Raw genomic sequence first — 13666 nt, forward strand, 5'->3', positions numbered from 1 at the left:
AAATGAGAAAATGACTGAGGGTAGATACTGAAAACACCGACTGAGCCGTCCCCAGAACACGAGAGAAATGGCCTGTCGAAATTGAGTGTTCAACATGGACCCCCTGTACATCCTGCAGTTGATTCTTGGAGTTCGAACCAGCGTCACAGATAAATTCCTGCCCCACCATCACTATATACAAACTTAGAACTGATATGCCAGAATATATGCCTGGTGGCCAGTCTGTAGCTGCTTCTGTGAGGTTTCAATCGCTACCACCAGCTTGTAGAAGTTTTCGGTGGTGTTTTGGGGTATGTCCGTTCTCCCGTCACCTCTTAGCGATTCACACCACTGCCATCGCCTTGCAGAACTTAGAGCTGGGAGGCGTGTAGCAATTTTAGAGGGGATTATACCAGTGAAAAAAAATCCTTGGTCACTCGTATGGATTAGACCAAACTGTTTATCCACTTCCTATCTGTCAATTCTGTAAAGGGAGGCCACAGACAAATCGCCTCAACATCGCCTTGTCCTGTCATTTGCCTGCCCTTCGTCTAGCTCACACACACCCTGCCTCATAATCCTTTCACTCCATCCCCCCATCTCATCTTTGGTCTCCTCCTCCTCTCCCCTTCATCACTCTTCTGATCAGTCTCATATCTCACTCCATGCCATCCCTCCATCTTACCCTTGGCCTCCCTCTTCACACACACTCCCTCGCCACTTCTCACCACTACCACCTAAAGTTCTGGCCAACCATCTTGTAGAACTTAAAGTTGAAGGGTCTGTAGAAGTCCCTGAGGGTGTTGAGGGTGGCCTGGGAGACTGTAGGGTGGGAGCGGCCCTTGGATGAGCCTAGGCAGTGAGGTCGCCCTGTCTTCTCCCTCTTCACTAGGCACGGGAAGCCTTTGGTCACGTTGAAGAAGAAGTGCTTTTCCGTGATGACCTTTCGTAGACCCAGAAATTCCTGTTGGCGAGATGGGTAGATGTTAGTTGTAGGTAGGTAGTTAGATAGATAGACAGGTAGATGGATAGATAGATAGATAAATAGATGGATAGACAGAGAATGTGAGAGAATGATGAAGTGAATGATGGTAGGATAGTGTTTGTTTGTATACATGGATACAGGGCTGGTCCTTCTACTATACGCTCACTACGCTCAGTGCGTAGGGCCTCCAATCGATGGTGGGGCCTCCCGTCCTCAGGATGTGTATTAAAAAAAATAAATAATTCATCATCATCATCCGGACCTCCTTTCCCTCCCAAGGGCAGGGTGAGGACTAGCAATGTCCAGACAGCCCAAAATTGCCCAATCCAATGGGCCACGCATTCATTCACTCATCATTCAAACTCCCGGAATCCTGGCTCTATCGGATACGCCTAAAACATTCACCACGTTCTGTAGCTTCACATACCGTATCCAACAGAGTCAATCCAGACGCTGCCACATTAAAAAGGGGTGCCAAATTTCCCTGATCATGCAGATCTCCTCACAAAATTCATCTAGCCAGCTCGATCTCCTGTCAGTTCCCTAGCCTCACCGACTTCCAAACCTCTCTTCCTCACACATTCATCCACCATATCTCTCCACCTTCTCCTTGGCCTACCTCGCCTCCTCCCTCCTTCGAATTCGCTCAGATATACCTTCTTCACCACTCTATTGTTATCCATTCTCTCCACATGACCATACCATCTCAGTACACTCTCTTCAATTCTGGTGTCCACCAACTTCCTCACTCCGCATCTTTCACGAATCACATTATTTCGTATCCTATCCATCCTCTGTACTCCACATACATTCCTCAGCAGTCCCATCTCCACTGCTCTTACTCTTGGCTTTTCATTTTCATGCCACATCATAGTCTCACATCCATATGTTAAAGTTGGCACTAACACTCCTTCATGTAAGCTTCGTGCAGCTGCAACACTCAAGCCTCTGTTTCTTATCAATTAAGTCGAGAATGGTGCTTATATTGATTAATTGTTTAAACTTGCATGAACGTTGTATAAACAATAATAACTGAATGATTGCAGGCAAAAATCATACTAGTCTTTTTGAGCAACAAACACCAGTGGTAGAAATTTGTTTACTGGGATTTAACATTAAATGCTGATGACAATCCTGAATGCTGCACTGCAGATCAGCCGAGTCGCTGACAGTGTTGCCACACGTACGATAATTATCGTATGTTTACGATAACATTGCCTGTGGAACGATGTACGTACCATTTTCTATTATCGTACGGTTGGTACGATAATTTTGGGTTGAAAGCTAGCATGGCGGTAAATTTTGTGGCCACATATTCCAGTGCTGAATGTGAAAGATTATTCAGCAAAGTTAATCTTCTCAAAACCAAGCTAAGAAGTAGGCCAAAAATCAAAATTGTAAATGGAGGTCTTCGTTCATCAGAAAGCCTAAAAAATTCACGAGGGCCATGTGTCAGATTCACTCACTCTAAAGATATGCTTGCACGCATAGCTAATCATGCACAGTTGTTCCACAGTTTGACAGATCAGGATCTTAAAGGCTGATATAATGGTGATCACTGAAAAAAAAAATTTAAATGGTCTTATGGAGTTATTATCTGCAAGAGTAAGCACATTTCTATGAATTATCTATTTAAGTTCTGTGGACTGCATTCTGGTGCTATACTCCATTTCACCGAGCCTGGCACCATCAGTGATGTCTTCAACACTTATAGCATTGATAAAACTCCCCATCACTGGATATGTCTTTTTGTATTGCCTTTATATAGGTTTTCAAGGTAATGTAATAGAGGCTCACCTAGTGCAGAGGTTTTACATTAACAGTACAGGCGCTGAGGACATCACTGATGGTGCCAGACTTGGTGAAAATGAGAACAGTTTACCGGACGGCCACACATAATGTTGAGTGAAGGTGTGATGACTTGGATTACTTACACTGCATGTCTTGGTGTGATCCCAGAATTTTGTCTTCTTCTTACCTCATTTCACTTATAGTTAACCCTGGCTATGGCTTCTAAGAAAGATGCAAGTGTCAGTGGTGGTGTCAAGCGTAAACACCAGTCTATTCCAACAAAATCAAACCCCCTTGATTTTGGTTAACTGGTTCGCCATACTACCGCAAAGACTAAGCCCCCTAATAATCAGATACAGTGGCGCACTAAGGGGGGGCAGGGGGGCGGCCCGCCCCGGGTGACAGCCACTGGGGGTGCCATTTAGCTGAATGGTAACTTTTACATTTCACTTGCTGTCATTAGCATCAACAGAGAGCTAGAGAAGCATTTTAACTCTGATGATGTAATAGACGACTTCGCTTCAAGAAAATGCAGGAGGGTGAAAGTCTTAATTCATTGCTAAAATTCCTCATGTAATAATAATAATATTCATTACCGCTATTTATAGTATAACATTAGAATTTTCAAACTTTCTGTGGATTATGATTACTTATATATGAGCGCCTACAGCGTTGTGGTGTAAATTTCAGAATTATTACCGATTATAATGATATTTTTACTGATGTTGCAGGTTTTGTTTCAATATTTTTGTTGCAACCTGTATGCCACTATTAAGCATTTTAGATATAATTTTTTCCTTTTCTAATAGTTGTAGTTCATAATCTTACAATATATATATATATATATATATATATATATATATATATATATATATATATATATATATATATATATATATATATATATATATATATATATATATATGCTGTAGCCTTTTTGCCACGATGGAGTTATATGGCAATGACCATTTCTGTTTTTATATGTCTGTTTTTATATATCAGTTCTGTTTTTATATATCTCCGATAGAGCCAGGATTCCTGGGGCTTGAATGATGAGTGAATGGAAGCGTGGCCCATTGGTCTGGGCAAATTTGGGCTGTCTGTACGTTGCTACTCCTCACCCTGCCCTAGGGTGGGAAAGGAGGTCCGAATGATGATGATGATGATGATGATGATGATGATATATCTGAGTAATAATTACTTGTAAATTATAGCTTCACACAAGGTATCATTATTTTATTTTTATTCAAAGAATAAAAGATTATGCAATGCAAGTTTTTTACTTTACATTGCTCAGGATAGGGGTATAACTTGAGGGGTGAATATATAGGGTAGAGGGAGAAATGTAAATAAAGAGTGGGGGGGGGCGCCAAAAGAGATCCAGCGTAGGGCCTCAGAAAAGCTAGGACCGGCACTGCATGGATAAGTACATGGAAAAATTGGATGGGCAATCTCTCTCTCTCTCTCTCTCTCTCTCTCTCTCTCTCTCTCTCTCTACTAGACACAGAAAGCATTTGGTTGTGGTAAAGAACAAGTGCTTTTCCATTTTCACTTGGCGTAGTCTTAGGAATTCCTGTGAAGAGAGGATAGCGAGCCAGTGAACAGATAGATAGACGGATAGATAGATAGATAGATAGATAGATAGATAGATAAAGAAAACAGATGAATAGACTAGCCTATGGATGGAATGATAGTGTGTTTTTCTGTGGATACTCTGCTCAGTCGAAAAGATGAGTGTTGCAGAGAGCAGTGTTTGAATCAGTGTTCAAGAGAGCAGTGTTCGAATGAGTGTTGCAGAGAGCAGTGTTGTAATGAGTGTTGCAGAGAGCAGTGTTCGAATGAGTGTTGCAGAGAGCAGTGTTTGAATGAGTGTTGCAGAGAGCAGTGTTTGAATGAGTGTTGCAGAGAGCAGTGTTTGAATGAGTGTTGCAGAGAGCAGTGTTTGAATGAGTGTTGCAGAGAGCAGTGTTTGAATGAGTGTTGCAGAGAGCAGTGTTTGAATGAGTGTTGCAGAGAGCAGTGTTTGAATGAGTGTTGCAGAGAGCAGTGTTGTAATGAGTGTTGCAGAGAGCAGTGTTGTAATGAGTGTTGCAGAGAGCAGTGTTGTAATGAGTGTTGCAGAGAGCAGTGTTGTAATGAGTGTTGCAGAGAGCAGTGTTTGAATGAGTGTTGCAGAGAGCAGTGTTTGAATGAGTGTTGCAGAGAGCAGTGTTTGAATGAGTGTTGCAGAGAGCAGTGTTTGAATGAGTGTTGCAGAGAGCAGTGTTTGAAGGAGTGTTGCAGAGAGCAGTGTTTGAAGGAGTGTTGCAGAGAGCAGTGTTTGAAGGAGTGTTGCAGAGAGCAGTGTTTGAATGAGTGTTGCAGAGAGCAGTGTTTGAATGAGTGTTGCAGAGAGCAGTGTTTGAATGAGTGTTGCAGAGAGCAGTGTTGTAATGAGTGTTGCAGAGAGCAGTGTTTGAATGAGTGTTGCAGAGAGCAGTGTTTGAATGAGTGTTGCAGAGAGCAGTGTTGTAATGAGTGTTGCAGAGAGCAGTGTTTGAATGAGTGTTGCAGAGAGCAGTGTTTGAAGGAGTGTTGCAGAGAGCAGTGTTTGAAGGAGTGTTGCAGAGAGCAGTGTTTGAAGGAGTGGAAAAATCACAGTACCAAACTTACCATTGACAAAACAAAAGCCCAGTGACAGACGAAAAGTTTAATGAGAATATTTTTGGAGACAATTGTTTACTGTCTCAATGGATTACTAGAGGGAGACTTAGACAGTGGCGCGTTTGTCTACAAGGAGTACACACACACACACACACACACACACACACACACACACACACACACACACACACACACACACACACACACACACACACACCTAGTTATGGACAAAGAAGAGTGAGTCGTCATTATAGGTCTGCCTATGTATGTCTTGGATGTACTTGGTAGGTGGTGGCGACCATCATCCACTACTTCTTCCTCAGCCTTTATCAGTCTTTTTCTGTGCCTACCCTCCCGTCTTCCTATTTCTCCCATCTTTCCTGTCACTTCTTATTGCTTTTCTTTCCTTTACAGTTGGCTTTACATTGAGTAACAAGTCAAATGGTTTCCTGTAAGCCAAGAAGCCATTTACAACGCTGGGTGGTAACCATATAACCAAACCATACGTGCTTCCTACGTGTCAGCAAGTGGGTTGGTGGAGGGTTAGTGCCGCTCCCCGTAAAACAAATAACTCAAAGTCAAATGGCCACTCCTTACGGGATTATTGCGTCTGGCAATAGATAGATAGATAGAGAGATAAATAGATAGATAGATAGATGTATATATAGATAGATAGACCGGTAGACTGATAGATAGATAGATAGATAGAAAGATATAGATAGATTGATAGATAGACAGATAGACTGATAGATAGATAGATAGATAGACAGATGGATGGATGGACTAGTGAATAATACATAAGCTGTGTACAGGGTGGTCCATATATAGCGCCCCTCTTCCACTCCGCCAGGTGGTCTCTCGTGTGTTGTGGGGACGGCTTAGCGTTATCAATGTCTAACTTGAATATTTTTTACCTTTTACTCCCACAGCTACACCCACGCCCACTCCAGCAGACTGAGCCACCCCTGCAGCACATAGAAAACATCAATCAAGTTTCTTCTGTTTAAGATGCCAGCTACTGTGGCCACTGGTAGTATAGGAGGCTTCGTAACGCCTCTGTCTTAGCGATTTATTTTGCCTGTTATATCTTACTATTCTCTCATGTGTTGCTTATACTGTCCTAACATCCATATTCTTTGCATCAGTAACACATAGGAGAATACTGGAACTGTCTCCCTCTGTCTGTATTTCCTACTTCCTATGACCTCCAGTCTTTCAAACGCAGTGTGTCCAGGCATCTCGACATGAACGGATCTTGAATTTGGCTCTCTCTCGTTTTTTTTTTTTTTCCTGGAAGGAACGGTTTCCGGGCTTCTCGCCTTTGGTTCCTTCTTCCTTGCATAAAAAAGACTAAATCCCTAAGAAAAATGAGTTACGAAGCCCCACATACCCGCTGACAAGACAACGCCAAGACTCATCATAGGACCACACACACACACACGGAATGAATTATTGATGAGGAAAAACTGCAGTACTTTCACCTTAACTTGGCTCAGATTTTCACCCCGTTGTAACTTGATCCCTGTATATCAATGGACAAGAAAGACAATGCAGTGGTTCTATATCCTTTCCATAGCACTTCTTTGTGACTAGCATCATACCCTAGTCTAAAGGTACTGCTACAACTCAGCATTCAAGATGGAGATATGGCAATTTTAGGCCAAGTTAGAGTGAAAAGAGTATAGATCAGTAGCATGGGTAGGATGGAGTGGAGGGTGGAAGTGTGGGTAAGGATAGGATGGAATGGAGGGTGGAAGTGTGGGTAAAGATAGGATGGAATGGAGGGTGGAAGTGTGGGTAAGGATAGGATGGAATGGAGGGTGGAAGTGTGGGTAAGGATAGGATGGAATGGAGGGTGGAAGTGTGGGTAAGGATAGGATGGAATGGAGGGTGGAAGTGTGGGTAAGGATAGGATGGAGTGGAGGGTGGAAGTGTGGGTAAGGATAGGATGGAATGGAGGGTGGAAGTGTGGGTAAGAATCGTATGGAGTGGAGGGTGGAAGTGTGGGTAAGGATAGGATGGAGTGGAGGGTGGAAGTGTGGGTAAGGATAGGATGGAGTGGAGGGTGGAAGTGTGTGTAAGGATAGGATGGAGTGGAGGGTGGAAGTGTGGGTAGGGATAGGATGGGGTGGAGGGTGGAAGTGTGGGTAAGGTCAGGATGGAGTGGAGGGTGGAAGTGTGGGTAAGGATAGGATGGAGTGGAGGGTGGAAGTGTGGGTAAGGATAGGGTGACAAAGACTGGATGTGTACAGGAGGGTGTAGTGGGGGAAGGAAGGACTGAAGTTGTTGGGATGCCGTTGAGAGAGAGAGAGAGAGAGAGAGAGAGAGAGAGAGAGAGAGAGAGAGAGAGAGAGAGAGAGAGAGAGAGAGAGAGAGAGAGAGAGAGAGAGAGAGAGAGAGAGAGAGAGAGAGAGAGAGAGAGAGAGTTGGAGCGTTGCCAGCTTTACATCAAGGCGGGTTGGAATTGACTTGTTGACCTGAACTGTTAGGGTTATAAAAAAAAAAATATCAAACTCGAAACTTTTTCTTTTTTACAAAGTTTTGAGAGGGGGTGGGGAGAAGAAGGAGGAGGAGGGAGAGGGAGGGAAGGGGGAGGCAGGGAAACAATGAGGGAAAGAGAGAGGGGAAGAACAGGAAGAATTATAGGAGAGAGAGAGAGAGAGAGAGAGAGAGAGAGAGAGAGAGAGAGAGAGAGAGAGAGAACCTCGGATTAGAGAAAGGGAGGTAATAAACGAGAGGGAAGAATGATGGAAGGGAGGAGGGAAAGGAAAGTGTTGAAAGAGAGGAAAGATTGAAGGAAGAAGGAAGGAAGGAAGTCGAGAAGCAGGAGGACAGGAGAAAGGGTATGGAAGTAGTAGAAGAAAGGAAGGAGCGTGAAGGAGGAAAGAAGGAAGAAACGTGAACGAGGGAAGAAGGAAGTGGGAAGGGAGAGTAAGGAAGGGCGGAGTTAATCGATTCTGTCCGTCTCATCTCAACCTAACCCACGTTATCCTAATCCCAACCATACTTAGTCCTAAGCTATCCTAACCTAACCTACCATAACCTCTCCTAACCTAACCCATCCTTAACACTTACCATAATATTAACCTCAATCTTAACCTAACCTATCCCAGTCCACTCATAATTCAACCTTCCCACATTTAACTTTTACATCTTACCAAACCCAGCTCACCTTTAGCCTTACCTTTAATTCTGTAGCTGAGAAGGGTTTATAAAGACGGGCATAAAATCGTTTGCAGTAAATTGGATTATGATGTGAAGTTGTACATTTTTGGCCGGTAAGTTAAAACGTGTGTGTGTGTGTGTGTGTGTGTGTGTGTCATAGCCCTTGTATTTTGCGTAGTTGTTAGTGTTTTTCTTAATGTTAATGATGATGATAATGCTGCTGCTGCTGCTGCTGATGTTGTTGTTGTTGTTGTTGTTACTCCAGTCTCATCTGAACGTGAACCCAGTGGACTGCAGGCTGAAGCATCCCTTTACCCACAGCTCACCATCTTCCTTTAGGTGGATAGGGAGGGAGTCGAGGGACCTTTGTATAACCGAACAGTTTCACCTCCCAGTTATATCGGTGTTACCACGTGAGGGTTGTACATAGCAAAATTAATAGGAAAATCACCTCAATCGGTAGAGAGGTGGCCTGCAGTCCTAACGGACCCGGGTTCAAATCTTCGCTGGGGCAGGGAACAGTTTAACGATTTGAATTTCATTAAATCAGGCTTTACTGATCTACCAGGTGACCCGCCGACATGTCGTAAAAATACCCCCGCTAATGCCAATACAGTCCTGTATGAGACAGCCCTAGCATGTATTCAATATGGACGGTGGGTGTTAGCGCCGAAGTGGTGACATGGAGAGGTGTATGGTATGTAGGAGGACTTCTGGGCCTTGATAGCAGGCTGTGAAGCCTATGTCCAGAGTCGGACACATAAAAAAAAAAAAAAAAAAATGAAACTCTATTTATCTGCCTACATATCTATCTATCTATCTAGGAGTGAAACTGTCTATCTATCTATCTATCTCTTAAGGGATGGCCACAGTTAAATCGCCTCGACGTTGCCCTGATCCCTGCCATATCATCTTTAGTTTCCTTCCCCCTTTTCCTCCTCTCCCCCTCCATCTCACTCACACTCTTCTATGTTAGTCTGTCATTCTCCCTCAACTCCACATGGCCAAACCATCTCAGAGTATTTCTCTTAACACTTTCAGTCACATCCACATCAACACTACAACTCTCTTTTACTTCCTCATTTGTCTGTCTGTCTCTCCACGTAACTCCACATGCTGCTCTCAGGTAACTCATTTCCACAAGTCATTTCCACAGCTCTCACTCTGACCGTCCTGCCAAAAGTAAATATTTGCCAGCCTAGGTTAAGCCGTATCCTAACCTTCACCTAGCTTAACCTAGCCCAAATCCGCTAAACCCAGCCCCAAATTATACTTTAACCTAGCCCAGCCCACCCCAAATCCACTTAACCCAGCCCAGATTTATGCCTTAACCTAGCCCAGCCTAGCGCAAGTCCAGTAACCTAGCCTACCCTTCCCCAAGTCTTCTTAACCTAGCCCAGTCCAGCCCAGGTCCACTTAACCCTTAACCCTTAACCTATAACCTAGCCCAGCCTAGCCCAAGTCCACTCAACCCAGCCGTACATCAGACCAAACCAAATCAGATCAAGATTACCCAAACTCAGCCACATCTACCCAAAGCCAGTGATATCAAATGAGACTCACCCAGACCATCCAAATGTACTCAGACCTTACTATGTTACTACAGACTTGCCCAGACTTACCCAGATCTGCCCAGACTCACCCAGATCAACCCATAGTCACCCAACTCACCTAGATCAACTCACAGTCACCCGAAGTCACTCAAATCCACTCAAACTTACCCAGGTCACGTCATCCAAACTCACCCACATCAACCCACAGTCACTCAGGCTCACCCTAATCAACCCATAGTCACCCAGACTCATCCACACCCAACCAAGCTCACTCTAGTCAACTTATAGTCATCCAAACTCACCCAAAGCCAACTAAGCTCACTGAAATTAACTCAGAGTCACCCAGACATACCCACACTAACCATATGTAATCAAACTCATTCAAATCTACCCAAACTAAGCCACATTCACCCAAAGGTACTCAGACTTAAGCAGATTCACGCGTGTTCACCCAAACCAACCCACAGCCACACAACCATACCCAAACTAACCACGTGTACCCAAACATACTCAGATCTATCTATACTATACCTCTTTCACCTAAACTTGGCGCAGATTATCGTTCTTTTGCAACTCAGTTCATGTAGCTTAGTGGCAGAATAAGACAATGCTACGGCTATACATGCATTCCATAGCACTGCTTCGTGACTAGCATCATATTCTCTCGTTTATCCAGTGTTATAACAGCATTCAAGGTGGAGAGTTGGCAGTTTTAGGGCAAGTTAGAGTATAAACAACAAATACCAGGTTTACTTAAATGGAGAATGAAAGACTGACTAAGAGGATGTATGTAGGTGACGTGGAGGGAGGGAGAGGGAGGGGGAGACCGAGGATGAAGTGTAGGGATAGAGTTGAGAGGTATATGAGGGAGGGGGGAGTGAGCTGGGGGGAGGGCAGTTAAATGATGGGTGACGGAGCGACTGGAGGCGTTTTGTCTGCGGCCACCCTTTGCGAGATTAGGGCGTCGGGCTATAGATAGATAGATAGACATAAACGTACTCAGACTCACCCAAATTGAGCCTAAACTCACTTGAACCTTGCAGAGCTCAGCGGCTGGGTCCCATACCAGGTTCTCCCCACTAACAACGTGTATGGACGCCCTGGGGAAGTAGTCCAACCATCGCTGTAGGTGTCTGGCGTACAACCCTCCGCTGATTGGCCCCCAGTCGGAGTTAACCAGACCCGGGGACGCCCTCACGAACGCCAGCTCCTCGAACGGACGCCGGGACCTGTGCTTACTGCAGGAGAGAGACAGGTGAGGCGCTGTACGTGTTTAATATGGACATTTATTGGCAAACACTCTATCTATCTATCTATTGCCAGACGCCTTAATCCCGTAATGGGTGCCCACAAACAAATCGCCTCCACGTGGCCCTGTCCCCCTCCATTTCATTGCCCTGCTCCCAGCTAACACCCCTTCTCTCATATATTTCTCCACTCCACCCCTCCATCTCATCCTCGGCCTCCCCCTCCCTCTCCCCCCCTCCACCTCACTCACATACATTCTCTTTGTCAGTCTCTCACTCTCCATCCTCTCCGCATGGCCAAATCACCTCAGTGTGTTTCTCCTAACGCTTCCTGTCACATCCACATCCACACCACAACGCTCCTTCACGTCCTTATTTGTCAGTCTCTCCATATGACTCCACAATAACATGCTCCTCTCAAATAACAACACACTCACCACACTTAACTCACTCAACACCCTCAACACCCTCAACACACTTAACACACTCAACACCCTCAACACCCTCAACACACTCAACACACTCAACACCCTCAACACCCTCAACACCCTCAACACACTCAACACACTTAACACACTTAACACACTCAGCACACTTAACACACTTAACACACTCAGCACACTTAACACACTTAACACACTCAGCACACTTAACACACTTAACACACTCAGCACACTTAACACACTTAACACACTCAACACCCCTATTATTCTATGCCAGACCCATACAAGGCAGCTGGACACGTAAAACTCATCACACCATCACACAAACATTACAGGACTCCCTTCAGTAACATCCCACCTCTAGATCTGGGTTGGGTGGAATTAGGTGAAGCGCTGTACGTGTTTAATATGGACATTTATTAAGCGACACTCAGCACCCCTGTTATTATATGCCAGACCCATACAAGGCAGCTGGACACATAGCAACAAACTCTCATCCCTTTTTTGTCCAACTCTCTGATGCAAGAGTTAACCGTTACTCCCAGTCCTTCATGTATGCAACAGGTCAACTCTGGAGCTGTCTCCCTCTGTCTGTATTCCCTGCTTCCTATGGTCTCCAGTCTTTCAAACATAGTATGTTCAGGCATCTCGAATGAACGGATCTTGAATTTGGCTCTCTTTTGTATTGTTTTTGTTTTTGTTATTTCTTGGAAGGAACGATTTGCGGGCTCCTGGCCTTTGGTTCCTTCTTCCTTGCATAAAAAAAAAAAAAAAACTCATCACACCATCACACAAACATCACAAGACTTCCTTCAGCAACATCCCACCTCTATATCAGGGCTGGGTGGCATTACAGATGACACGTGCCCAGTTTGTATACTTGTCCCACACAGCATAACACACATATATTGATTCACTGCACGATACTCTATTTATCTATCTATCTATATACCTAAGCTGCTTCCCCCAAGGAAAAGGAGGTAGCCGAGACAGGACGACACACTCCCAATTTACTCATCCACTCAAACACATTCATTCGCATCTTAGCCCCAATACACCCCAAACTAACACGCAGACACAACATCAGCGGTGTAGGGAAAACATGGGACGACCCTATAGAGGCAGCTGCTTACCTGCGGTCGACGGGTCTGCTAGGCCAAGCATGATCGCGGTATAGCAACAACAATAACAGCAGCTGGCTTAGTTTTACTAGCCTACCTTCACTACACTCTTTTATCTTCGTATCATAGTTTTTATTCCTTTAGCATCTTATCTCCCATAGTTCAGTGACAGAATAAGATGATACTGTGGCTCTGCTTCGTTTCCCTAGCACTTCTTCGTGATTAGAACCATATTCTAGCGTAAACCTCTCGCTGCTGCCCTACCGAAAGCCAGCTCTTTACACGAACCCAGCGATCTGTGTTACTGAGAGCGGAAAAACACGTGAGATAGACAGGATTACTATCTATCTATCTATCTATCATCTATCTATCTATCTATCTATTGCCAGATGCTTTAATCCTGTAAGGGGTGGCCACAAACAAATTGCCTCCATGTCGCACTGTCCCCCGCCATTTCATTGCCCTGCTCCCAGGTAACACCCCCCTCTCTCATATACCTCTCCACTCCATCCCTCCATCTCATCCTTGGCCTCCCCCTCCGTCTTCCCCCGTCCACCTCAGTCACATACACTCTCCTCGTCAGTCTCTCACTCTCCATTCTCTCCACATGGCCAAACCACCTCAGTGTGTTTCTCCTAACGCTTCCTATCACATCCACATCCACACCACAACGCTCCTTCGTCCGTTTATACATTTCCCATAGATCAGTGACTCAGTATGGCAATATTAGGGCTTTATA

The 13666-nt window shown here is 44.7% G+C and overlaps 1 protein-coding gene across 1 annotated transcript in view; it reads right to left on the reverse strand.

Moving 5' to 3' along the window:
- Nucleotides 1-709: 709 nt before the first annotated feature.
- The window catches only part of LOC145411918 (heparan sulfate glucosamine 3-O-sulfotransferase 6-like), an 88976-nt gene continuing 76019 nt past the window's right edge, over nt 710-13666 (reverse strand). The window contains exons 6-7 of the mRNA XM_080281888.1: nt 11147-11354; nt 710-943 (exon numbers count right to left, since the gene is read on the reverse strand). Coding sequence (XP_080138014.1) covers nt 710-943; nt 11147-11354 — 442 coding nt within the window. The remainder of the gene's footprint in view (nt 944-11146; nt 11355-13666) is intronic.

This window comes from Coenobita brevimanus, chromosome 91 (genome assembly GCF_032717465.1).
Source record: "Coenobita brevimanus isolate Jiangsu-jjx chromosome 91, ASM3271746v2, whole genome shotgun sequence".
NCBI lineage: Eukaryota > Metazoa > Arthropoda > Malacostraca > Decapoda > Coenobitidae > Coenobita > Coenobita brevimanus.